The 26,030-nt window shown below is 42.8% G+C and overlaps 2 protein-coding genes across 2 annotated transcripts in view; one reads left to right on the top strand and one right to left on the bottom strand.

Annotated features, from left to right (window-relative positions):
- The window catches only part of LOC144684746 (EF-hand calcium-binding domain-containing protein 4B-like), a 164,338-nt gene extending 139,588 nt beyond the window's left edge, over positions 1–24,750 (top strand). Inside the window, exons 14-18 of the mRNA XM_078548929.1 lie at positions 14,739–14,820; positions 16,505–16,619; positions 21,129–21,236; positions 22,510–22,586; positions 24,179–24,750. Of these exons, the coding sequence (XP_078405055.1) occupies positions 14,739–14,820; positions 16,505–16,619; positions 21,129–21,236; positions 22,510–22,586; positions 24,179–24,266 (470 nt within the window). The 3' untranslated portion in view covers positions 24,267–24,750. The remainder of the gene's footprint in view (positions 1–14,738; positions 14,821–16,504; positions 16,620–21,128; positions 21,237–22,509; positions 22,587–24,178) is intronic.
- mrpl21 (mitochondrial ribosomal protein L21) overlaps positions 19,206–26,030 on the bottom strand; it is a 34,579-nt gene continuing 27,754 nt past the window's right edge. Inside the window, exon 8 of the mRNA XM_078548931.1 lies at positions 19,206–19,339. The gene's annotated coding sequence lies outside the window, so the exon portion shown is untranslated. The remainder of the gene's footprint in view (positions 19,340–26,030) is intronic.

Raw genomic sequence — 26,030 nt, 5'->3', positions numbered from 1 at the left:
ACTGCTGCACTGTGGAGGGAGCCACCTTTCAGATGAGATAATAATCCTAGACCCCCTCTGCCCTCTCAATAAGACACAAAGGACCCCACGGCACTATTCAAGGAAGAGCAGTGGTGTTATCCCTGGGGTTCTGTCCAACGTTTATCCCCCAACCAATAAATAAAACAGATCATCTGGACCATTAATGTTTGTGGGACCTTGCTATGTGAAAATTGGCTGCCATGTTTTCTACTTTCTTCAAAAAGGAATTAATTGGCTCCAAAGCACTTTGGGTGTCCTGAGGTCATGAAAGGCACTATATAAATGCAATTTTTTTCTTTCTAAACTTGGGCTGCCAACAGGCTATTTTACTCATGTCATGGTTAAGTCTGATTCTGCCCTCACCAAATGCCCTCAGGTATGCACTTTCCAGCTAAATAATCAGGAGTGGAGGTGTTCGAAATACATGATAGGGAGGAATTTTCGGTAAATGTGTTGAGCATTTGTACAATAGTATTCGATCGTATCGTTTTAGGGCCTAGCTTTTTCTCAATTTTGTTCTCACTGTAGCTGCAGGAGTCAGTTCCTAATGTGACCATGAACAAAGATTAGCTGACTTGGTACAAATTCAACAGCTTTTTGGTCTATGTGTCTTGAACAATACTGGGCAGCATGTTCACCTACAGAGACTGAAGAATCCTGCTTCAGGCACCATGTAGTAGACTTCGTAGTCTTGAATATATAACAAGACTTTATTAACAACTCATAACTGTGTACATATATACAGTAGGAGGTAGAGGTGTGGAGCTGACTCCACCCTAGATCTTTACTCATCTCTGTCCATCTCTAGATTAGGTCATGTGCCTTCTGACGTTACTGTGTGGGCAGTACTGTACTGAGTCCCACATTAACGCTTTATGTACCAGACCTTACTGCTATACCTCTCCCAAGTCTTTATCCCATGGATATAGAGTTACCTTAGTTTACTTCAAGTCTTACATTGTTATGTCTTATGCATTACCCTTATTGTTACAACCTTAATGCTATTCCAATATTATTGCTATTATAGTATGAACATTAACAACAATCTCACTAAGAACATTCTCACTAACATATCTCCTGCCTTCAAGTCCTTGAAGTTAGAGGTTCAGACAATCTGGAGGCCTTATAACTCCTTTACATCTCATTTGCCATTCTGTCGGGTGAGTGGTAGGCTCTGGTGGTTCTGGTTCTTGTTGTTGGTTTGGAGGTTGGACTGGCATCTGAACATCTTCACCAATAGTTCTCCATTATGCGATGGATGGAGCCTGTCTAGGGAGAGGGTGGAGACTCCTCCTGTTGTATCTCACTGTGCCCTCTGGCATACCAATCTGGTAGGAGTGGGGTTGGTCCTCGTTCTGGCGGAGGGTTGTCCCTTTTCTCCCAAGGTCTAGGCTCCAGACCTTGTCACCTTGCTGCAGTTGTGGCAAGTGTCTGGTAGGTGCCATCTGCTGTGGCAGAAGCTTGCTTCTGTCTGTAGGGCTGCTCTTTTGCTTGTGCAGCCTGGTAGTCTTTGGCTGGATTGAGAGTTGTGTACGAAGTTTCCTGCCCATCAGGAGGTCAGATGGGGACAGGCCGCACTGTAAGGGAGTGGACCTGTGGGTGAGCAGTGCAGTAATGAAGTCCTCATTTTGCTTCAGGAGGGCCTTCACCATACAGACTCCTTGCCCCACTTTACCATTTGACTGCGAGTATCTTGGGGAGCTGGTGTGATGGCAGAAGCTGGCTACAGCTGCAACATGTGCACAGCATTCATTAGAGAACTGAGGGCTGTTATCTGACATGAGCTCGTCCTGGATGCCTGGCTTGCAAACATCTCTTTGAGAGCTTTGTTGACCATCTCCATGATGGTTCTATGAAGTTGCTTTACTTCCACCCATCTGGAGAAGTAATCTACTTTCAACTGCTCCTGAAAGAGAACTGCACCCATATCTGTGGATGAAGCATCAACCGCAATGGTGGTGGACAGTGTTGGGTCGTAGTGGGCTAGAGTGTCAGTGGAGAGAAACATCTTTTGATACGACCAATCGCGTGCTCTTGCTGGGACTCCCAATACGATGCTTGGTCTTTCTGGAGCAGGTATCTCAATGGTTCCATGACTAGTGAGGCAAAAGCTTCACCTGCTGGTTTACCATCCCCAGGAGACATTCAGAGACAGAGGAAGGGGTGGGGAAGTCAGTGATCGCCTTGGTTTTGTGTGGGTCTGCTGTGATACCTTTGCTGACGATGTGGCCCAGGACCGGATGAAGGTTTTGATAAACTGAAGCAATCCATGTCCGAATGCAGCAAGACCTGGATCATATCCAGGTTTGGGCTGACAAGTGGCAAGTAACATTCAAGCCACACAAGTGCCAGGCAGTGACCATCTCCAACAAGAAAGAATCTAACCATCGCCCCTTCAATGGCATTACCATCACTGAATTCCCCACTATCAACATCCCGAGGGTTACCATTGACCAGAGACTGAACTGGACTAGCCATATAAATACTGTGGCTACAAGAGCAGGTCAGAGGCTAGGAATCCTGTGGCGAGTAACTCACCTCCTGACTCCCCAAAGCCAGTCCACCATCTACAAGGCACAAGTCAGGAGTGTGATGGAATACTCTCCACTTGCCTGGATGAGTGCAGCTCCCACAACACTCAAGAAGTTTGACACTGTCCAGGACAAAGCAGCCCACTTGCTTAGCACCACACCCACAAACATTCACTCCCTCCACCACCGACATACAGTAACAGCAGTGTGTACCATCTACAAGATGCACTGCAGGAATTCACCGAGGCTCCTTCAATATAGCATCTTCCAAACCCACGACTGCAACCATCTAGAAGCACAAGGGCAGCAGATAGATGGGAGCCCCACCACCTTAAAGTTCCCCTCCAAGCCATTCACCATCCTGACTTGGAAATATATCACCATTCCTTCACTGTTGCTGGGTCAAAATCCTGGAATTCTCTTCCTAACAGCACTGTGGGTGTACCTACACCACATTATTATGACACAGCCGATGGTAAATGCTGAGTTGTTCAAACCACCGAGGGAAACTTGAAGCACTGTCATAAACAATTTTTGCAATTTGAATGCTTACAATGTCACATGAGTTGAGACATGTCCATAATTTTTACAAACCCTTTATTAAAATTTTTAAAAACCTACATGAAACCTCATCCCGCCCGTGGATGAGGTTTCATGCTTTTTCTAATGCCTGCCGGGACCTTAAGGTTCGACGGGCAGGTCCTTTAATTACTTAACAAAACTAAAAATACCTGGAAAAACTCAGCAGGTCTGACAGCATCTACAGAGAGGAACACAGTTAATGTTTTGAGTCCGTATGACTCTTCAAAGGAACTAAGGAAAAATAGAAAAGAGGTGAAATATAAGCTGGTTTAAGGGGGGGTGGGACAAGTAGAGCTGGATAGAGGGCCAGTGATAGGTGGAGATAGATGTCATAGACAAAAGGACAAAGGGGTGTTGAAGGTGGTGATATTATCTAAGGAATGTGCTAATAGGTGACATTAAGGTTAGAAAGCAGGACGAGCAAGGTACAGATAGCCCTAGTGGGGGTGCGGTGGGGGGAAGGGATCGAAATAGGCTAAAAGGTAGAGATAAAACAATGGATGGAAATACATTTAAAATAATGGAAATAGGTGGCAAAAGAAAAATCTATATAAAATTTTGGAAAAAGGGGGATCGGAAAGGGGGTGGGGATGGAGGAGAGAGTTCATGATCTAAAATTGTTGAACTCAATATTCAGTCCGGAAGGCTGTAAAGTGCCTAGTCGGAAGATGAGGTGCTGTTCCTCCAGTTTGCGTTGAGCTTCACTGGAACATTGCAGCAGGCCAAGGACGGGCATGTGGGCATGAGAGCGGGGTGGAGTGTTGAAATGGCAAGCGACAGGGAGGTCTGGGTCATGCTTGCGGACAGACCGAAGTTGTTCCGCAAAGCGGTTACCCAGACTGCGTTTGGTCTCTCCAATGTAGAGGAAACCGCATTGGGAGCAGCGAATGCAGTAGACTAAATTGAGGGAAGTGCAAGTGAAATGCTGCTTCACTTGAAAGGAGTGTTTGGGCCCTTGGACGGTGAGGAGAGGGGAAGTAAAGGGGCAGGTATTGCACCTTCTGCGGTTGTATGGGAAGGTGCCGTGGGAGGGGTTTGAGGTGTAGGGGGTGATGGAGGAGTGGACCAAGGTGTCCCGGAGGGAACGATCCCTGCAGAATGCCGCCAGGGGGGGTGAAGGGAAGATGTGTTTGGTGGTGGCATCATACTGGAGATGGCGGAAAGGGTGGAGGATGATCCTTTGAATGCGGAGGCTAGTGGGGTGATAAGTGAGGACAAGGGGGACCCTATCATGGTTCTGGGAGGGAGAGGAAGGTGTGAGGGCGGATGCGCGGGAGATGGGCCGGACATGGTTGAGGGCCCTGTCAACGACCGTGGGTGGAAAACCTCGGTTAAGGAAGAAGGAGGACATGTCAGAGGAACTGTTTTTGAAAGTGGCATCATCAGAACAGATGCGACGGAGGCAAAGGAACTGAGAGAATGGAATGGAGTCCTTACAGGAAGCGGGGTGTGAGGAGCTGTAGTCGAGGTAGCTGTGGGAGTCGGTAGGCTTGTAATGCATATTGGTGAACAGTCTATCACCAGAAATAGAGACAGAGAGGTCAAGGAAGGGAAGGGAAGTGTCAGAGATGGACCATGTGAAAATGATGGAGAGGTGGAAATTGGAAGCAAAATTACTACATTTTTCCAGGTCCCGACGAGAGCATGAAGCAGCACCGAAGCAATCATCGATGTACTGGAGAAAGAGTTGTGGGAGGGGGCCGGAGTAGGACTGGAACAAGGAATGTTCCACATACCCCATAAAGAGACAGGCATAACCGGGGCCCATGCGGGTACCTATAGCAACACCTTTTATTTGAAGGAAGTGAGAGGAATTTAAGGAGAAATTGTTCAGTGGGAGAACAAGTTCAGCCAGACGGAGGAGAGTAGTGGTGGATGGGGATTGTTCGGGCCTCTGTTCGAGGAAGAAGTGGAGAGCCCTCAGACCATCCCGGTGGGGGATGGAGTTGTAGAGGGATTGGACGTCCATGGTGAAGAGGACGCAGTTGGGGCCAGGGAACTGGAAATTGTTGATATGATGTAGGATGTCTGAGGAATCACGGATGTAGGTGGGAAGGTACTGGACAAGGGGAGAAAGAATGGAGTCAAGATAGCAAGAAATGGATTCCGTGGGGCAGGAACAGGCTGACACGATCGGTCTGCCGGGACAGTCCTGTTTGTGGATTTTGGGCAGGAGGTAGAAGCGGGCCGTCTGAGGTTGGGAGACTATGAGTTTGGAAGCTGTGGAAGGAAGATCTCCAGAGGAGATGAGGTCAGTAACAGTCCTGGAAACAATGGCTTGAAGTTCAGTGGTGGGGTCATGGTCCAGGGGGAGGTAGGAGGAAGTGTCTGCGAGTTGACGCTCAGCCTCTCCTTTAATTACTTAATTGACACTGTCGATGGCCTCAATTGGCCATTGACAGGTTGGTGGGCGTGCAGCTGATTTTGCTGCGCCCCCGCCTTCCTGAAAATTTAAATGGGGTGCGGTGACATCGGGAGTTCCGCCCGACATCAACGCGTGTCATTTTACGTGTCGGCGAGCGGGCCCCACTCGCACTCGCCGACACGTAAAATCCTGCCCATGGACTGCAGCGGTTCAAGAAGGCATCTCACCACCACCTTCTCAAGGCCAACCAGGGATGGGCAATAAATGCTGGCCCTGCCAGCAATGCCCACATTCCGTGAATGAATTTAAAAAACCTCGCATTTATCATTCAGCATCAGCCCTGCCTCTTGCAGCCGTTCCAACATTGCTGTGTGAGCCTTTCGTCATGCTCTTCCACCACAGCCCCATGAACCAGGACATCATCCATGTGGCAAATGACTCCCTGAAGGCCCTGCAGGATGTCATTGTGTGTTGGAATATCCCTGGCACAGATGTAATCCCAAAAGGCAGGCGGTTGAAGTGAAATCTGCCAAAGTGAGTAGCAAATGTCGTTAGGAGCCGGGAGTCATCATTGACGCGGAGCTGCCAGAAACCGCTGTTAGCGTCTAGTTTAGAAAATAATGTGCTCCTTGAAAGCTTGGTCACTGAGGACATGGGATGGACCTCCCTGGCCAAGACCTTGTTAAGCTGTGCGAGGTCTATGCCGATGCGGAGACACACGTTCGGTTTTTGGACTGGGACCATCCCTGAGCACCATGTGGTAGGTTGCTTGACTGGGGAAATGACTCCCATATTAACCATGCCATCCAGCTGTTGCTGTACTTCCTCCATGAGGGGGTGAGGGGCCTTTTGTGGAGTGAAGAGGCACACTGGCTAGGCGTCACTCCTGAGCGGGATCCTGTAGGCATTTTTCAGACGCCCCAGTCCCATGAAGAACGTTGGAAACTCTTGTCTGTATTTGGAGCCAGGCACTTGCAGGAGCTTAAACTTGATACAGGCATTGCGGCTTAACAGAGAGTAGCCCTGATTGTGGACCATGAAGAGAGTTGCTTGGATTGTTTTGTTCTTGTACTACAGGGTGGCCTGCGGGGTGCCCTTTACTGGAAGGCAGAGTCCTCCTGCAGCCTGAGGTGGAGTGTCCATTGTTTGAAGTTGGAGGTCTTTGAGCCACGGTTCCTTGTCTGACAGAACTGTCATACTGCCTCTTGAATCAAATTTAAAATTTGTTAGATGACCATTTACCAGGATGCCGGCATTCCAATATGAAGATCCACAGAGTTTTGACTTGCACAGTTTACCAAAGTGCCCCTGTGTGTTACAGTGGAAGCATTGGGCCGTACTCCCAGGACACTGATCTTTCCTGTGAGATGCTTCGCATCACAACACTGGCAAGGTCGCTCTGCTGGGCATTTCAGGAATTGCTTTCCCTGACTTGGATTGTCTCTGTGTCTTTGTGACCTCAGAAAGCTGGACTGAGGGTTGGTTTCCACCCCTTGTTGTATTCCCTCCCCTTAGGATGGTCCTGTGTTGCTCACATAGCTCAGATAGTCTAACTGGCTGGATTGCTGGTCTAGGGTAAGAAGCCTCTCGCTTGCAGGTCTGCAGAATTTTTACTGAAGTCTGGAGCAACGCTGTCCCATAAAAATGTTTCCTGCCAGGGACTCCAATTCTGTGATTGGTCTGCGTCATGGTTGAACGCCAGTGGGGCTGAAAGTGTGGAATTCTGACCCATTTTGACGATTTTTACAAGTGTGGATACAGCTTTAAGAGATGATAGGCTTCCAAGATGGCGTCAGCGTTCACTGTGGAACAATGGATCTTCCTGTGCTTGCCAGTTTTTGGTGGGCTTTCCAAAATGGCAGCAGCATGCTTCTGCCTGAAAAAGAAGAGTCTGCAATGGCTGCGTGTGTTGGCTGGCTGCCAACTTAATTTAATCAGCAGTATATCGGTGCGAGTCAGGATGCGTAGAAGAGAACCACAGGCTTGCTGTTTAGGAAATCGAATGTTCGCGAGGTACCTGAAGTAGGCTAAATTAGTTCTTAATTTAATTTGTTTTTTTTCCTTTGTGGAACCCGGGAGCCACGTGTTGAGACACTGAGCCGGGGATTGGGATTAGCAACAGGTTTCTTTCAAACGGAGCTTCTGACTGAATGAATGAAAAGGGGTTTCTCAGGACTGGCTGGGCTGGAATTATCTCACCCTTGCAGGCTGTGAGCTCTGATTGCTGAAGCTGGACTTTTTCTTTCTGGTGAATTTTCTCCACATCTGTAGCTTCAGTTGGGAGTTTGTTTCAGTTTAGAATCCATTGAAGGCATCCTTTCTCTTAGTTTTTTTGCATTCTTGTGAGGATAAGGGTTTTTGATCCGGCCACTGTCACCATGAAGAATCCTGCTTCGGACAACATGAAGTAGGCTTCATAGTCTTGAGTATATTAATAGCAAATCTTTATTAACAGCTCATAACTTTATACATATATACAGTAGAGGGTACATGTGTGGAGCTGACTCCATCCTAACTGTTTACCCATCTCTGTCCATCTCTAAACTGACCCTGGTTCTGGGTCATGTGCCTTCTTACATCACTGTGTGGGCGGTATTGTACTCAATCCCACATTAACTCTGTATGTACCAGACCCCATTACTACAGAGACATTGAGAACCTTCATTTTAGAGCTTTTAAAAATAAAAATTACCTATGACCGGTGTTTACATTAAAGGGGATGACAGCTGTGGCTAGGTGGTAGTACTCTTAACTTTGAATCAGACAGTTGTGGGTTCAAGTGCTGCTCCAGAAAGTTGGGCGCAAAATCTAGGCTGACACTCCAGTGCAGTACTGAGGGAGTGCTGCAGCATCAAAAGTGCCGCCTTTTGATGAGACCTTAAATCGATCCTCCATCTGCCTTCCCAGGTGGATGCAAAAGATCCTATGACACTACTTTGAAGAAGAGTAAGGGTATTCAGCCCAGCATCCTGGCCAATATTTAACCCTCAATTGTTACGTATGCCTATTGTTATAGTTCATATGTTTTAGAGGTATAGCTTTTTAGTTTTAGAAATTGAATTTTACATGTAGTTCCATTGGGGAAAATCTCTGGTTAACACCTAGAGGCTGGAAAACTACACAGACTTAAGATAATTACAATTCAAAAGATAAATTATGTATACTGAATAAAGTCAGATTAAAAAGGTGAAAGTCATAAAATGGCAGGTGGTCTTGCTTAGCTAAAGAACTGGAGACGTGATGTCTGCAGTTATTCCAATAAATTATATAAATTATTCATGTGGTTTTGATTTTCATATGAGGAGAGATTGGGTCAACTAGGCCTGTATTCACAAGAGTTTAGAAGAATGAGAAGGGATCTCATTGAAAGGTATAAAATCCTGAAAGGGCTGGAGAGACTGGATGTAGGGATGATGTTTCCTCTGGCTGGTGTTGGGGGGGGATGCATTTAGAACAAGGGCCACAGTCTCAGGATATCGGGTAGGCCATTTAGGACTGAGATGAGGAGAAACTTCTTAAACTCAGAGGGTGGTGAACCTGTAGAATTCTCCACCACAGAAGGCTGTGGAGGCTAAGTCACTGAATATATTTAAGAAGGAAATAGATTTCTAGACTGTAGTTGGGAGATAAAGCCAGACCTACACCTGAAGTAGAGTAAAAGCTAGATCTATCGTCCATGATGCAGCCTGCGATTGGGAGCTGGGATTCAGTATGAGGCAAAGTTGGAAAGGGGAAAAGCGACTGGCAGATTTGTTTAGCTGGAAGCTAACGGAAGAAATCTACAGTAATCCTCTCAATAAGAAAGCTGTTAACCTTGTTGCGATTGGAGTTGTGGAAGTAATCAGCTTGTTTGCCGTTTGAAATCATAGCAATGGGCTATTAGAAACCAAGGTTCTGATGTTTTAAGCCACTGCACAGGAGTTCATGGAGACCTGTGCTGGAACTGTGGGATCCAGAGTTGTAAGGTCGATAAAGAAATTGGAGGGTCACTCAGCCAAAAGCTAAAGGAAGGACCCTCATGAAATCTTGTATTTTGACAAACAGCTGGAACACTGAAGAGAAATCAGAGTGAATTCTGGAGAGCTATGATATACCTTTTGAGTTGGTCACAGGAAAAGTGAATGAATTTCAAAGATTTTGTAAGGTAAGGTGAGGTTAGAGTGACTAACTTTGACATTAAGGCAGCATTTGACTGAGTGAAGGACCCCTAGCAAAACTGGAGTCAATAGGAATTGAAGGAAATCTTTCCACTGGTTGGAGTCACACCTAGCTCACAGGAAGATGATTGTGGTTGATGGAGGTCAATCATCTCAGTTCCAGGACATCACTGCAGGAGTTCCTCAGGGTAGTGTCCTAGGCCCAAACATCTTCAGCTGCTTCATCAATGACCTTCCTTCCATCATAAGTTCAGAAGTGTTCACTGTTGATTGCATGATGTTCAGCACCATTCATGACTCCTCAGATACTAAAGCAGCCCATATCCATATGTAGCAGGACCAGGACAACATTTGGGCTTGGGCTGATAAATGGCAAGTAACATACGTGCCACACAAGTGCCAGGCAATGGCCATATCCAATAAGAGGGAATCTGACCATCTCCCCTTGACATTCAATGGCATTACCACCATTGAATCATGCTCTTTCAACATTCAGGGGTTTACCATTCACCAGAAGCTGAAATGGATTAGCCCTATAAATAATGTGGCTACAAGAGAAGGTCAGAGGCTGGGAATTCTGTGAAGAGTAACTCACCTCCTGACTTCCCAAAGCCTGTCCACCATCTACAAGACTGAAGTCAGGAGTGTGATGGAATACTCTCCACTTGCCTGAATGAGTGCAGCTCCCGAAACACTCAAGAAGCTTGACACCATTCAGGACAAAGCAGCCCTTGATTGGCATCCCATCCACCACCTTAAACATTTACTTCCTCCACCAGAGATATACAGTGACAACAGTGTGGACCATCTACAAGATGCACTGTAGCAACTTACCAAGACTCCTTCGACAGTACCTCCCAAACCCGTGACCGCTACCACCTCAAAGGACAAGGGCAGGAGATGCAAGGGAACACCACCACCTGGAAGTTCCCCTCCAAGCCACACACCATCCTGACTTGGAAATATAGCGTGGTTCCTTCACTGTCGCTCAGTCAAAACCTTGGAACTTCCTTCCTACAAGCACTGTGGGTGTACCTACACCACATAGACTGCAGCGGTTCAAGGAGGCAGCTCACCACTACCTTCTCGGGGGCAATTAGGGATGGGCAATAAATGCTGGCCTAGTCAGCGACACCACACCCCATGAAAGAATAAATTTAAAAAGAAGGGAACTCTTGGGGAGGCTGGAAATAGATAAGGAATTGAAAGTAGAACTAAGTTAATACTATAAGTCTTTGTATGCTATGGTGTTAAGTTAATAATGCTTACTTTGTTTAATTCTTTTCGATATTTGTTTTTGTTTAAAAATGTGAAATCTTGTGGAATAGCTCTGTCAGTTAATTGCTGATTGTTCAGGTTTCTTCTTTAAATGTTAACCAGATTGTAACACAATCAACATCACAAAAACAGATCATCGGGTCAGTTATCTCACTGCTGTTTGTGGGACTTTGCTGTGCACATATTTCTTACATTCAGGCAGTGACTACATTTCAAATGTACTTTAGCTGTAAAGCATTTTGGGACATTCCAAGGATATGAAGGGTGTTCTATAAATGTAAACTATCTTATGAAACAAGCAGCAGGAAGTAGGATTGCATTTAGTACACCCACTGACCCACTCCTGGAGTTAGCAGATTGTATGTGTACTACTTTTAGAGGGGGCGTGTGAACTATTATTCTCATTAACAATTCCTTAATTTAAATATTATTTTGCAGGATCACATGATTAATTTCTTTTGAAATGCAATAACTTGTTCTGTCAGTGATGGGTGGAGACAGGGCAGAATTAATTTTTTTAAAAATTCTTCTTTTAAAACTGGACTATGCTTGTCGCCGGCAACTGCCTCAGTAAAGGAAGGGTCATCCTTATACACCCTCTAGGAACCAAAATACCTCAATGTGATCATACTTAAGGATCTAATCATTATCAGGAACTCTGACCTGCACAATGAAAGCAGCCCAGAATGGACAACCCATTCTACTCTGCCCAGAATTAAATTGATACAATTTTGTTTTTTAAAAAAAAGAAAAAGCTGATATTACATCTGTTTCTCCCAATCACATTACAGAGATAACACCATTTGAGATTTCTTATCCTGGTCTCAAATCCAGACCCCCAAGTTGCACCCTAGGAAATAGTGTATCGCCGGAAAGAGGTCACAGAGGCAGGGATCTGGACCCAATGGCGTGGGGTCCATTTGCCAAATCTTTTTGGGCATATTTCTGGAGGGATCATCACATGACCTCCTGGCACTTCTGCCATTGGTCATCTGACATGTCCATACTCACAGTGATAAAAGGGTAACAGCATGAAACAACCTGTATCTCTTTGCAAATTTCCACCCCGACGTATACAGTGGGTCATGTAGAAAACTGGATGAACTTTCCATCTCCCCATCGCCCACAGCATTGCCAACCCTCCAGGTGCTGGAGACTTAAAGAATTAAAAGCTAATCTCCAGGGCATTGCTGAGAATAACCCCAGAGAAAAATCAAAGGGCATTCAAAAAGGTTTTTTTTTAAGAAAGCTTTCTTTGAGCACTTATGTTTGCTAGTTACGAAAATACTGGATGTGAAAGAAAGGTTGTTTGACTGGCAGTAAAGAACTATCCAATTAGATAATAAAGTGGCTATTTGGTTTCTAGTTAGCTGTGGGAATGCTGTGCACCTCAAATATGGACATGTTGGGTGGACATGTTGGGTGACCATTGGTAGGAGTGTGGGGAGCAGACCGTTGCAGACAGGAGGTCATATGATGTTGCCTCCTGGAATATGTCTCTGCAAGCTCTTTCAGGTGGACTGCGTTGCTACCCTGGGATTCAGCCAGGAGCCAGTGGGCCCAACCAAACTATAAACATCTTACTTGATGATGTCACAATGAAGTAGACTCCCCTCAACACTGGTTGTGTGTAAGGACCAGGAGGCTTACTGTGGGTGGCTTCTTATGAGGTGGCAAAAAACCTGATCATCAAGTTACATAGCATGAGTTGTTCTGTCATTAGGATCACTGGAGGTGAGCTTCTGCTATCTTTATTGCTGATGTCTACAGCTGGAAGCCTGGGTTGAGGGTCAGGCAAGTGTAGCTCTTGCAGAATGAAACAATCCACAGTGGATAGATTACATATTGACTATTAACACCCCTGTTTGAAGTGTTTGAAAGGTTTAGGTAGATTACATCCCCTTGCAACCCCCATTATGGGCCCCCTCCCTGGAAAGAGCCTTACTTTGCCTCCATTTAGTGCCCTAACTTGCATTAGGGACTGATTAGGTGACTAATTGAAGGGCTCAAACTGTGCCCTGTCACTTTGCAGCACAGTGCATTACTACATGAACTCAGGTTATGATCATCAAAACTGATGGTGCAAGAGATTTCTCTCAGTTTATCTAAACACACCAAGGGTTGAAATTCCTCTGTGATTTTATATTTTTGTTAGCACTCTATCAATTCAGTGGGGTAGGTAATGGTATAGTGGTATTGCCACTGGTCTAGTATTCCAAGGACCCAGGTTTGAATCCCACCATGGCAGATGGTGAAATTGAATTCCATATAAATCTGGAATTAAAAGTCTGATGATGACTACAAAACCATTGCTGATTTTTGTAAAAAAAAGAAAGTCCTTTAGGGAAGGAAATCTGCTATCCTTAACTGGTCTGGGCTACATGTGACTCTAGACCCACAGCAATGTGGTTGACTCTTAAATACTCTCTGAACAAGGGCAATTAGAGATGGGCAATAAATGCTGGCCCAGCCAGTGATGTCCACATGCCGTGAATGAATGAATCTTAAAAAAAATTGACTGTGTGGCTGTTCTCTTTTTTTAACTCGGAAGATTGAGAGGTTTATTAGGGAAACTTAATAACTTAAATACTTAATCCAGTGCTCAATTTTCACTTTTGGGGTGGGAAACAGAAGCCAGAACTGTTTCTGGATCCTGAACCCAACCCTGGGGAAACAGTCACTCTAATTGGCACGTAGACAGGTTCCCTGTCGAATTAAAGGTGGTAGGTGGACACTTGAAGCTGAAGGGTCTTCCAACTTGAGCCGGGCAGCTGTCTGCAATGAATGGTAAGTAACCTGGAAGTGCCCTCTCACCTGATTTTTTTATTAAAAAGCAGCCAGGCCAACATTGTGAGGTGAGAGTGGGAGAGTGAGAATCCCTCTACAGGGCAGTCTTTGGCTATACTCCCACTGTCCCACACGTAGGCCTGCCTGGAGTACTGGTATCCTGACCTGCCACTGGGTGTCCACTTCTAGGCAGTTGAACTGCCCCCTGTCGTGCCGGGAAACTGGAGGCTGATTGCAAAATCCCAGTTGGCATCCCTTAACAAATCTTAGCGAGGTTCTTAATGAGCCTAATTGGCTGCCTGCCTCGTGGGAGTAGGCAGTCGTGCCAAACCCCGAACTCACCACGGCCAAAATGGCTGATATCGGTAATGGGGTCAGGAAGCCGGTATTTTCCAGGTCCTGTTCACCTTTGTTGCCAACCTTGGCAGGCCCTGAAAATCCTCTCCTCTGTGTAGTATATTAAGCTAGGCCATATCTGCTTGTTCAGATTGATTGTAAAAATACCATGACATGTTTTTAAAGCCCATTGTCCTTGCCTGAATTTGTCCTTCCATCAATTCTACCGAAACAAATTGTCATTGCTTTTCTCATTACTATTTGTGGGGCCTTGTATTGTGTATAAATTGCCAACTACAGTTATACTTACATTTAAAAAGTAATTCCATGATTGGGAAATAGTTAAGCATTGGAAAGATGAAAAAGATGCCCCACAAATGCATATTTCTTATTTGGGTGTCATATTTAGGCATCCCATTTTAATAAATAGCTCCTTCAAATTAACACACTAAGGAATTTGCCATGGATGCCCTAATCAGTGCAGAAAAAATAGCATAGAAGACTTTCAAGTTGTTAGTACCTCCACCATTGTATATCATCCTCCTCTCCTTTTGTGCCTGGTTGAGGAATAGAGTTTGGATGTGTTGAAATGACCATCATTTCTCTCTAACCAACAGTGTGCTAGAATCTGTTTCTTCTGTGCCATTCTTTTCAATGTATTTTTGTTTCTTTCTTTTTTAGGCATTGATTTCCAAGTGAAGAGCTTGGTTGTAGACAAAACCCGTGTGGCATTACAGCTGTGGGACACTGCAGGGCAGGAAAGGTAATAGACCCCCTAACCCCTCACCCCTAGCTAAGATTTTATTTATGGGGAAAATATTCGAGCACAAACAGCCTTAGGATTGAACTTGGCTGATTTAAAAACAAAAACAGATTTAAATCCATATCGGAGGACCACCTTGCTGTACCTTTGGGAATTGGAGGAGAGATTCCTTATTGATAAAAGAGAGGGTCAAAGGCTCAGTTATTGGAGACATAAGTTATATGGGATGCATATGTATGTTTTTTCCAATGGACATGAATGTGAAAAATATATTTCTTTAAATCCATCTATAACATAACGGAGACCATTTTAATACATTAATTTCTATAGTATGCAATTTGGCTGCAATCTTGGTCATTGTTGGGAATTATGCACATGGTGGAAGAACTTGCAGCAGTTGAGGTTTTTGCCAGGAATTGCTTTCAGTTGTCTTCTCTGCCTCAAATCTTGTTTATGTGCATCCATAGAATGTCCAACAAACTTCTGCTAAAGTTACCGTAGTGGAAGGAAAGAGGTCCAAGGAAATTCCTGGTGCTCATCTCCTGTTATTTGTTTACTTTTCCTTTTTAATAAAAATTGTAAACTATTTTTGTTGTTCTTAATTTGGGTCAGTGGCTGTGTTCCTATCTCAACAAACTGGTGTCCATATAGCAGGGCAAAAGAAAAGTTCCTCATCAACTATGTATGGTCAGGGATTTTCTTTAAAAAAAAGCTCCCTTCTTTACTTATGGGTATTGCTAACAAGGACAGCATTTTATTGCCCATCCCTAATTGCCTTTGTGAAGGTGGTGATGAGCTTCCTTCTTGAACTGTTGCAGTCCATAAAGATGCTGGGTAGGGAGTTCCAGGATTGTGTTTCCATGACAATGAGGGATTGACCAATCATCACTGAATATGTAGAATGGTTACTGTTAAAGAGTATTTCGGAATGTAGAAGTAAACATAGGGATTGTGGGTAGGAGAAAAATTGGGGATAATGTTAGCTGCATATGAGAAAATTATGAATAGACCAATATCCAGTCCTGATCCATGGCAGAAAGAACACTTGAATTTTACTCACTTTGTATCTTCATATCTGGCACTCAGATCTGCCTTATTACATAGTGTAAATAAGCAAAGTGCACGAGTAAAACTATTGCAAAGCATATAACTAATTACAACGTCTCTTGAGCTTTTGTAAAACACAGCTGTACATTTAAATTGAAAGGAGATGTGTTAAAATATTTGACTTAAAAATCCGATCTGCTCCAACTTACAAGCCCAAGTGTTAGTTTATCTCATCCACTCACATTTACCTCACCTATAAATATAGAACAAAGGCTCAGAGGCAAGGTAGTAATCTCATCAGGGGTTAGCCTGACATAAAACTTCATGGCTAGACTACAGACTTGTATTTTAAATTAAATTATTAAATTATAAATTTGGTAAATTTAATATATAATGCTTTATGTACTTGTTTCATTTTTTAAATATATTTGGTCTGTGGTGATGTTCACATGATCAAAAATATTATGGTGCTATCAGAGAAACCAGTTACAGTTGGTTAACAAGAAAACTTTGCCCATCTTAGAAAGAAATTAAATTGATCTGAATGACAAGAAAGGTTGATTCCCCGCTATATTTTTTTAGAAAAATATGAGACAGATTCTGGTTCAGTCATTGCATTGTGATGTTTTCTTTCAAGGTTTCGCAGCATAACCAAGCAGTATTTCCGCAAAGCTGATGGCGTGCTGGTGGTGTATGATGTCACGTCTGAGACCTCGTTCACTGCTGTCAGGAACTGGATGACCAGTGTCCAGGTAGGAGAGTAAAGAACTTGTGAACGTGCAGGTGGTGTTCTTCTAACACTGAGACAAGATGGACGTCAAAAGGATGTTTCCTCTTGTGGGTGAGTCCAGAACTAGGGGCACTGTTTTAAAATTAGGGGTACGCCCTTTTAGGGCAGAGATGAGGAGAATTTTTTTCTCTCAGAGGATTGTGCGACTTTGGAATCGCTGCCTCAGAAGGTAGTGGAGGCAGAGGTAGATAGATTCTAGTTAGGCAAGGGAATCAAAGGCTATTATGGGTAGATGGGAATGTGGAAATCAAAACACAAGAAGATCAGCCATGGTCTTATTGAATGGCAGAGCAGGCACGAGGGGCCGAATGGTCTACTCCTGTTCCTATTTCTTATGTTCTTCTGTTCTTAACCATTTTTGAAGATTTGTTATGCTTTATCACCTTTTTTTGGTGAGAGTGACTGCAGGAAGAAAGTGGGTATTTGCTTTCCATTGGAATTGCTATGTTTGAAGGCAGTCTGGTGGAGAATATTTGGTGCGGCAATGCGTTCTTGTACACAGTGGTAGAGGTGGCCTTACACCTATAATTGCCCACTTTGTGACTTTTGAATCTCAGCTGTAAGTCAAAGGGCAACCTTCTCAGAATGCAATAATCAAGGGCTGAGCATCCTCAGCCATTTTGATTAGTAACTTGGTGGCTGGTTTGGGAACGTCAAAGACCTTGAACTACTACCATCATGGGCATCACCTTTCTATGGTGTTCTTAAAACAGAATGTTTCGAGGTGCTGAACAGAAGTGCATTTAAAAAAAAGACATTGAGCCAAAGATGAAGATATTTGAGTGGTATCAAAGATTTGGTGGGTTTTAAGGACAGACTTAACGATGGAGAGGCAGATGGAAATCCAGAGGAATTCCAGAATGTGGGGCATACTAGTGGAAGGTACAGACAGTTGCCAATAGGGATGAAGGGAGAGCAGAATGCCCAAGGCTGAAACCAGAAGAATGAGTTTTTAAAGGACCATTTTAACACTGGAAGAGGCTTCAGAAAGAGGAAGAGGTGAGGTCTTAGAGGGATTTAAACACAAGAATATGAATTTTTAATTTGAGGAGTTGGGGAATCAGAAGTCATCATAGGTCTGCAAAGACAGGGGTGATGGGTTAGTGGGAGTTTATGCTCTGTCAACCCTTTTCCAAGTGCATGATGATTGTATTGGTGCCATTTCCTGCTCTTTCCCAGAACTTGAAAACTTCATTAACTTTGCTTCCAGCTTCTACCCTTCTCTCACCTTCGCACAGCCCATCTCCAACTCATCCCTTCCCTTCCTCAACTTCTCAGTCTCCACTTCTGAGGACAGGCTATTAACTAATAGTCATTATAACCCATTGACTACTACTCTTCCTCACAGCCTGCTTTCTGTAAGGACTCCATTCCATTCTCCCAGTTTCTCCATCTCCGTTGCATCTGTTCTTAGCAACCTTCCACAACAGTGCTTATGATATGTCTTCCTTTTTCTTCAACTGAGGATTCCACCCCCCCCACCTTGTTGACAAGGCCCTTGACCATGTCTGCCACATTTCCTGCTCTTCTCTCAGCCCTTCCCCGCCCCCTCAGAACTACGGTAGGGTTCCTCATGTCTTCATCTTCCACCCCACCAGCCTCTGTATTCAATGGATCATCCTCTGCCATTCCTACAATTTCCAGCATGATGCCACCAGCAGACATATCTTCCCCTTCCCTGTCAGCATTCCAAAGGGACCGTTTTCTCTGTGACACCCTGTCCACTCCTTAATCACCCCAACACATCATTACCTTCCCATGCGAACACAGGAGATGTAACAACTGCCCTTTTAACTCCTCCCTCCTCACCGCCCAAGGCCCCAAACACTCCTTCCAGACAAAGCAGTGACTTGTGTACTTCTTTCAATTTAGTATACTGTATTTGCTGCTTATAATGTGGTCTGCTCTACATTGGTGGGACCACACGCAGATTGGGTGACCACTTTGTGGAACACCTCCGCTCAGTCCACAAGCAATGACCCTGAGCTTCCAGTGGCCTTGCCATTTTTATTCTCTACCTTGCTGTCACACAAACATCTCTGTCCTCTGCCTGTTGCACTGTTCCAGTGAAGCTTAACACAAGTTTGAAGATCAGCACCTCATCTTTCCAATAGGCTCTTTACCGCTTTCTGGACTCTGTTATGACCAAGTCCAGAGGGGTGAATAAATTCCTCTCTTCTCTACTCCTGAGGTTGGTTTAACTGAGTTTGAATTTTTAGAAAATTTTGATGTCTTTCAATTCAGTATGTACTTAACCATTTGTAAAGCTGTATGAAGAAATAAGCCAGCCCGATCTCTTGAGTTAACAAATAAAGAGTAAGCTTTTATTGTTAAAATTCATTCAGGTAGAAGTATAAGACTTACTAAAAAGGTAAAAACATGTCCCGAATCCCATGACATGCACACACACACGAGCATGTAAAACAAAACAAGTTACAGGGTGGAGGAAGTGGAATTGATAAGAATTAAAGTCCATAAGACAAATAAGATACATTCTGATGTTCCTTTGGTGGTCTTGAAATTCCAGGGGTGTTGCGGCTAACGTAAGCTGGTTGTTTTTCCCTGTGATGTATTCCAAATATAACAGAGTTAGGGTCCTGAACTTGAGAATAGCAGGAACGGAGAGATGATGTTACATTCTGCAGTCTTTCTCTGGATTTTACTGTTGTAATCTGTAGACTCCTCTTTGCTGTAACAGACAAGTTTATAATCATAGCTTTTCACAAGAGGGTTTTGATCATGTGATAACTGCTATTGGCACACAATGGACGATAATCCACATTAACCAAGGAGCTTCAATCTCCCATTGCTATTAAGATGCCATGGAAACAGATAGGGGGTGCTTAGCACCCTCCTTGCATAATGAGTTTTGTTAGTCCTTCTTTATTCCTGGCAGTTCTGGAGTCAGGAAGTTTGGTGACCTGTTGTCTTTATGTTTTGCAGAGAGTTCAGACAATGGCAGGTGTGAAATCTATCAGGCGAACTGCTTAGCCATGTCCCCTGGTAATCCACATTCAAAGGCTTCTGGAAACTTGGCCAATTTGTAGGTCAGGTGACTTCTGCAACCATTTTAAAACACAGTGCCTTTGCAGTTCTAGCTATTCCTTTCCTTTTCAAAAACAATCCAAGGCATTACACCAGCCAATGAAACTAAAAAATAATATTCCACAATGCCCACAACATTGTGGCAGCTCAACATTGAGTTCAACAATTTCAGATTGTGAACTCTGTCCCCCCCATTTTGTTTCTGTTCTTTTTTGAACGTGCTGGTTTTAATCTTGTTTGTCATGTTTTTGCCTTTGGACAGAGCTGTTAATTATTCTGCCATTCAGACCCACTCTGGACAAATCTTATGTTTCTTTACTATAACTATTACCATTCGCCTTGCCTTTTGTGCCATGAAATTTTTTGCCAGTTAATCATTTCCACCCTCGACCCAATCACAGACCTCCCCTTTTGTTCTTCCTCCCGCTGCCCTCCTTTCATTTGCTCAAAACCTATTCCATTTCTAACTGCAGAAGTCCAGTTCTGAAGAAGTCATATTCAACTCAACACTAACTCTGTTGCTCTCTTCATAGATGCTGCCAAACTTGCTGAGGATCTCTGGCATCTGCAGTATTTTGCTTTTACGTTTCCATTTTCCATCTGTTTTAATGAAAGGTTCTTGACCTGAAACATTAGCTCTGTTTCTCACTGCACAGATGCTGCCAGACCTGCTGAGTATTTCTAGCATTTTCTGTTTCGATTTCAGATGTCCAGAATCTACAGTATTTTGCTTTTGTCTTTGTTGGGAAGTATTAGATTCGAAACTAGGCCTCAGAGTTAAAAAGAAAGGACGGTAACCCCACAAGCCAGCCAGCTCGACAGGTGGGCAGGAGGAAAGAACTTGGAATAGATTGTCAAATAGTACCAATTTATGTATTTTTTATTCCCCCATCCCAAAACTGAGGACCGAGATGAGGAGAAATTTCTTCACTCAAAGAGTTGTGAATCTTTGGAATTCTCTACCCCTTAGGGTTGTTGATTCTCCATTGTTGAATACATTTAAGGGTGGGATAGAGAAATTTTTGGTCTCTCAGGGAATGAAGGGAGTGGGTGGGAAAGTGGAGTTGAAGCCCAAATTGTATTGAATTGACGGAGCACGCTTGATGGGCCATGTGGTCTACTTCTGCTCCTATTTCTTGTGTTCTTGTGTTTAAACTACCTCCTCTCCCATCCTGAAGTAGAGATCCTCTGGATATAGATCTGACTGATAGGAAACCTTGAAACTGTGCCCTATCAGTTGAGAAATAAGCACTATAATGTGGTACTATGACACCCAACTCATAAGATTTGTTTTATATTTACCTATCTGTTTTATCTCCATTTTGGATGATATTAAATCCAAGTTTCAGGACTGGAAATGAAAATAGCATAGTGTTACTTCTTCATTCCTAAGTAAATGGAGTTTCTTACTATTCTGATTAAATAGGAAGGAATGGACGAGAGGGCGGCTATTTGTCTACTCGGCAACAAGATCGATGCTCTAGACTGTGTACCACGACAGGTGTCAAAAGCAGAAGGTGAAAGGTTAGCAGAGGTAAGCAGAACTTTAACTTCAAGTCAGTATATTTTGGACTAGCTATTCTGCAATAAAAAATTGTGGGAGTTATGTAAATCTGTTGGTATAATTGGTTGGATTGGTTCCAGTTGACTGATCACCCTAATCCATTTTTAATGTGTTGCTTAGCTTGACTATTTTAGGGTTGTAAAATGACAACTAGCTGTGGAATTTTGTAACCTTCTCTGGGATTGTCAATGCTCTCACTGGGCTAGACTCAATCAATCTAGGGCACCAAACATAATGAGCGTGGAATAACCATTTACTGTGTTGTTTATACACTCTTTAAAAAAAAGTCACCAGAAGTGAATGGAATACATATCTGTGGATGGTTCTGCTGAGGGAATACATTTTGTGTGATTGAATACTCCAATCAGAGAAACCTCTGTACACAGCTGCCTTTGTGAGTTTTTTGTTTTGAAAAAAAAAACAAATTCAGTATCTAGAAAGCCACTAATAAATTCAATTAGGAAGTCATGAGAAACTTCTTTACCCAGAGATTGGTTAGAATGTGGAACTTGGTACCACATGGAATGGTTGAGGTGAATAGTGTTGAGGTGAATGCCTTTAAGGAGAAGCTAGAGAAGGACATTAGGGAGAAAGGGATAATTTATATTGATGGGGTTAGGTGAAGTATATAGAACGGGAAGAGGTTCATATGAAGCATAAACACTGGCAGAGGCTGGTTGGTCCATATAGGCTGTTTCTGTGCCTGTAAATTCTATGTAGTATCAGTGATAAAGATGCTGATTTAGTGATGAGAGCTACAAGGAAACTGTATTTGAATTCAACAAGACCTTTACTATTTAGTTGTGACAAATCCCATCATCATTTTTTAAATATTTGTTCTCTGATGTGTTGATGCTAGCAGAGCTGTATTTATTTCTCATCCCTAATTGCCTGAGGCGGGGGTGGTGGGCCTTCTCCTTGAACTGATTTGATGGTATTCTTAACGTAATGTGACTTGACTTGGTGAAACTACAGTATAAGTAAGCCCCATGGTGGATTTAAAATATATCCTTGGATCACTTGAATGTATAGGAGTTTAATAGTCTATTGGAATTCTGATCCAATCTCCCACATGAATTACATAGGGTATACAGCACAGAGATAGGCCATTCGGCCTAGGCATATTGTGCATTTGTGAGGGAGACAATTGTCCTCTCTTGTAGCGGAGATCAGCGTTCAATCTATCAAGCATGTTGCACATATAAAATAGTAATTAATAACACTGTATTTTTTTTAAAATTAGGAGTACAATGCAGTATTCTATGAATGCAGTGCCAAATCAGGGTACAACATAATGGAACCACTAATGCATGTGGCAAGGTAAATTGTCAGCTATTTCCTTGGCTTTATTTGTGCATTTAAAATATGTTTGCTGAAAGGAATATAACTGTCAAAAATCTGTCTGTTATCCCCCTGTATCTATCAGCTTTGCCATTGGTAAAGAAATGAAAGAATGAATAAAGATTATCCAGCATTTCAAAATAGATATTAGAGAAACACTTCAAACATTTAAGTTTATCATGGGTTCTTTTGCATCCACCTGAGAGGGCAGCAAGGCCTCAATTTAATGTCTCATTTGAAAGATGGCATCTCTAACAGTGCTGCATTCTCTCAGCACTGCACTAGTGTCAGCCAAGATTGTGCGCTCAGGTTTCTAGAACAGGATTTGAACCCATGACCTTCTGACTCGGGTTAAGAGTGTTACCAATGCTGACATTTAAAAATTGTTCAGCTTTTAGGGCAGCTGATAGCCACAAGGTGGTGATGAATTAAAGGATGGAAGATTCAGGCTGCTTTAGCTCATGAAAGCGAAGCTTTTGCACCTATATCATTCTAAATAAATTAAGTATCTTAATGTTTTTGTGTATATAGCACATGTGGAAGTAAAATTCCTGAGTGTTGCTTTTAATGATAAATAGACTCTTGTGGTATTTTACTGGTTTTCAAAATATATGTTTATGTATGTTTTATAAAGCCACTGTACACTTTGATTGCACAGTGACTGAGAGGAATGCATTGCTCAATTCAGATGTCTCAGCGTAACAGTGCTTTTGCTGGGAGTAATACTGTGCAAAAGGTTGATAATGCAGGTCAGTGTTGAGGCAACCTGATTTCTGGGGAATTTCTGAGGCTTGGGATCAGGAGTAGGGAAGAAGGGCCTGAACATAAGTGATTGTGCAGGCTAAGGATAGGAGCAGTTTGTGCTGAGTAAGCCTGCCAAGTATAGGTCCAGACTACTTCATATTTCTCCAGCCTCATGCAGAGGCTGAACATTTAATTTAATGAAGTTGATAAGTAATTTAAGAAAATGTGGATTAGCAGATTGAGCAATAGTTGGCTGGATATGAAAAGGTAGACGAAACTATACTTGAAAGTGCATCATCTGATTCAAACTCCAGTGATACTAGTTTGTAAGATTAAAACAATGCGTATTTATATAGCACCTTTAAAATAGCAAACCATTTCAAAGCACTTCACAGGAGCGCAATCGGACAAATAACTGACACTGAATCAAAGGAGGAAATATAGGACAGGTGACCAAAGCTTGATGAAATATATAGGTATTAAGAAGTGTTTTAAATGATGAGGAAAAGGTTTAGACTACAGTGTTATTGGACCATGTCATCAAAACTACAGTGGTACTTATATTCCATGATTAAAATTGCAGTGCATTGAATTGTTATTTAAATAGTGCAGGAAACAACAGGGATTGCATAACAATTGTTTAAAGACTGTTTTTTAAATCCCAAACAGTTGGCATGTAATGTGAAAATGAGTTTTACTGAAATGAGAGCATAGGTACTTAATAATTCAAAGGTTGTTATAGAAAATACTATTTTGATAAAACACTGAAAAATGCAGAGGAATGGTGACTGATAGTTTTTTTAAATGAAAATACAAACTATTTGCAGATTGCTGAGTGAGCAGGAAGACAAACAGAAAGAAGATGCTTTGCGTTTAGATGATGACTGTAACAAGAAAAAAGGCTGCTGCAAATGATTATGAACAAAGGACTGTCCACCACTGTCACTAGAGAAAACAGGCGCTTGAATAAATTGGTGGCCTCACTGGACATTCCTGACCTTATAGGAACTTGCTCTTGTTTTACCATGTTTGCCTTTAGAACCATTCTTGCCTTTTGAATCTTTTATCATTGGTATGTGTTGTGCTGATGTGTGCCTCGTTCCCAGTGCCACACCAATTTCTACTGCGGTAAAGATCCTGATAATAGATTCTTTACAAGTAATATGACTTTAGAATCAACATGACTGTATATTGCCACAAGTCAACAGAATTGACAATGTACTGCCTGTTCCTGCAGTTGATGTTTGAAGTAGCATTCGTCCATGAATCACGCAGTTTCTGTTGTATGGGGCATTTGCGTTTTCAATGTATAGATTATTTGATGATGCTAAGCAACTCTGTGGCAAGAGATGGGTTTGCTGAAACATTAACTTGCTCCACAAATGCATCTACTGATTCCAAAAAAAAATTCAAGATAGTCTTGACTTGTATATGGCATTCACTGTTATTTCACTTTACAATAATGTACTGGTAGCATACCTTAGCGAGACCCTTACTATGTTAATAAAATCCAGTATGCAACCAAGTAGAATATATATTTTAAGGCCAATTCTAGTGACTGAGGCTGCATAAAATGAAGAAAATGTGAAATGATTTCTATTAAGAAGCCAGTATATATTGAGCCCTCTTGAAACCTTTGGAGACTCCAGAAAAATGCACAAATGTAGTTTTACAGCAAACTGCTATGTGTGCCTCCAACTTTACTTGTTAAGTACTTTACCCATGTAACAGGGAGTCTGTTTTAACATTGTTGAAATTGAATTTATAGACAAGGTTTGTACTTAGGCCTTTTTAAAATTATTTATTTAATATGCTGTGCCAAAGATAATTTAAATAGGGGATAAAAATGAACTTGAACAGTTTGAGTAGCAGATTAATATATCTTTTTTAAAAACCTCTTACATTTCCTTAAGATATCTCACAATAACATAACAGAATAAAGAGTCCAATTAAACTTGTGAACAAATGACATTTCAGAGTAAAAGCAACCCGGTTTAAAGCACGGCTGCATTTTAAAAATATTTTATTCCATCAGACTGAATATTGTTATTTTTATAAATAGTTGTCCATTATTGTTTGTTGGTTACCTATTAATTGATAGACCTGCATTATTGTGTGCTGCGATGCCACACATGAAAGCCTATGTATTTTACCTTGATGCAAACATGCTACAATCATTTAGGTATGATGAACAATTAGCTGTTGATCCAGCAACTCTACAGAAAATAAAATGCTTCACCATGTACAATGACCAAAATACTGCGGATGCTGGAAACTTTAAACAAAACCAGAAAATGTGGAAACTCAGGTTAGGCAGCCTCTGTAGAGAGAGAAAAAGGGAATGGGGCAAAGCTTCCGAGCTCCAGGAGGTTGTATTGGCGGGTACCCCAAAGATGTGCTACGGAATCCCATTCGAAGGTTCCGGGTAAGGTTTGCACAGCAATTGCACTGGGAACCATCCGAAAATATGATTTAAATTGCAAACTTTGGATGGTTCTGACAGGGTTACAACAATAGTTACCGACTAACTATTAGAAGAATTAAAACCTCTTCTAACTTCTGGGTAATTGTTGCACAGACCACACTGCGCTCCCCCCCCCCCCCTCCTCCACACCACCAGGGGTCTCCCCAGCCTCCCATGTGACTCACCCTGACTCTCAGGAGTCTTCCCCCGACTCC

This window comes from Cetorhinus maximus, chromosome 9, assembly GCF_964194155.1.
Source record: "Cetorhinus maximus chromosome 9, sCetMax3.hap1.1, whole genome shotgun sequence".
NCBI classification, from domain to species: domain Eukaryota; kingdom Metazoa; phylum Chordata; class Chondrichthyes; order Lamniformes; family Cetorhinidae; genus Cetorhinus; species Cetorhinus maximus.
Note: the sequence above shows the minus strand (reverse complement) of the source record. Positions and strands in the feature narration are given on the sequence as shown.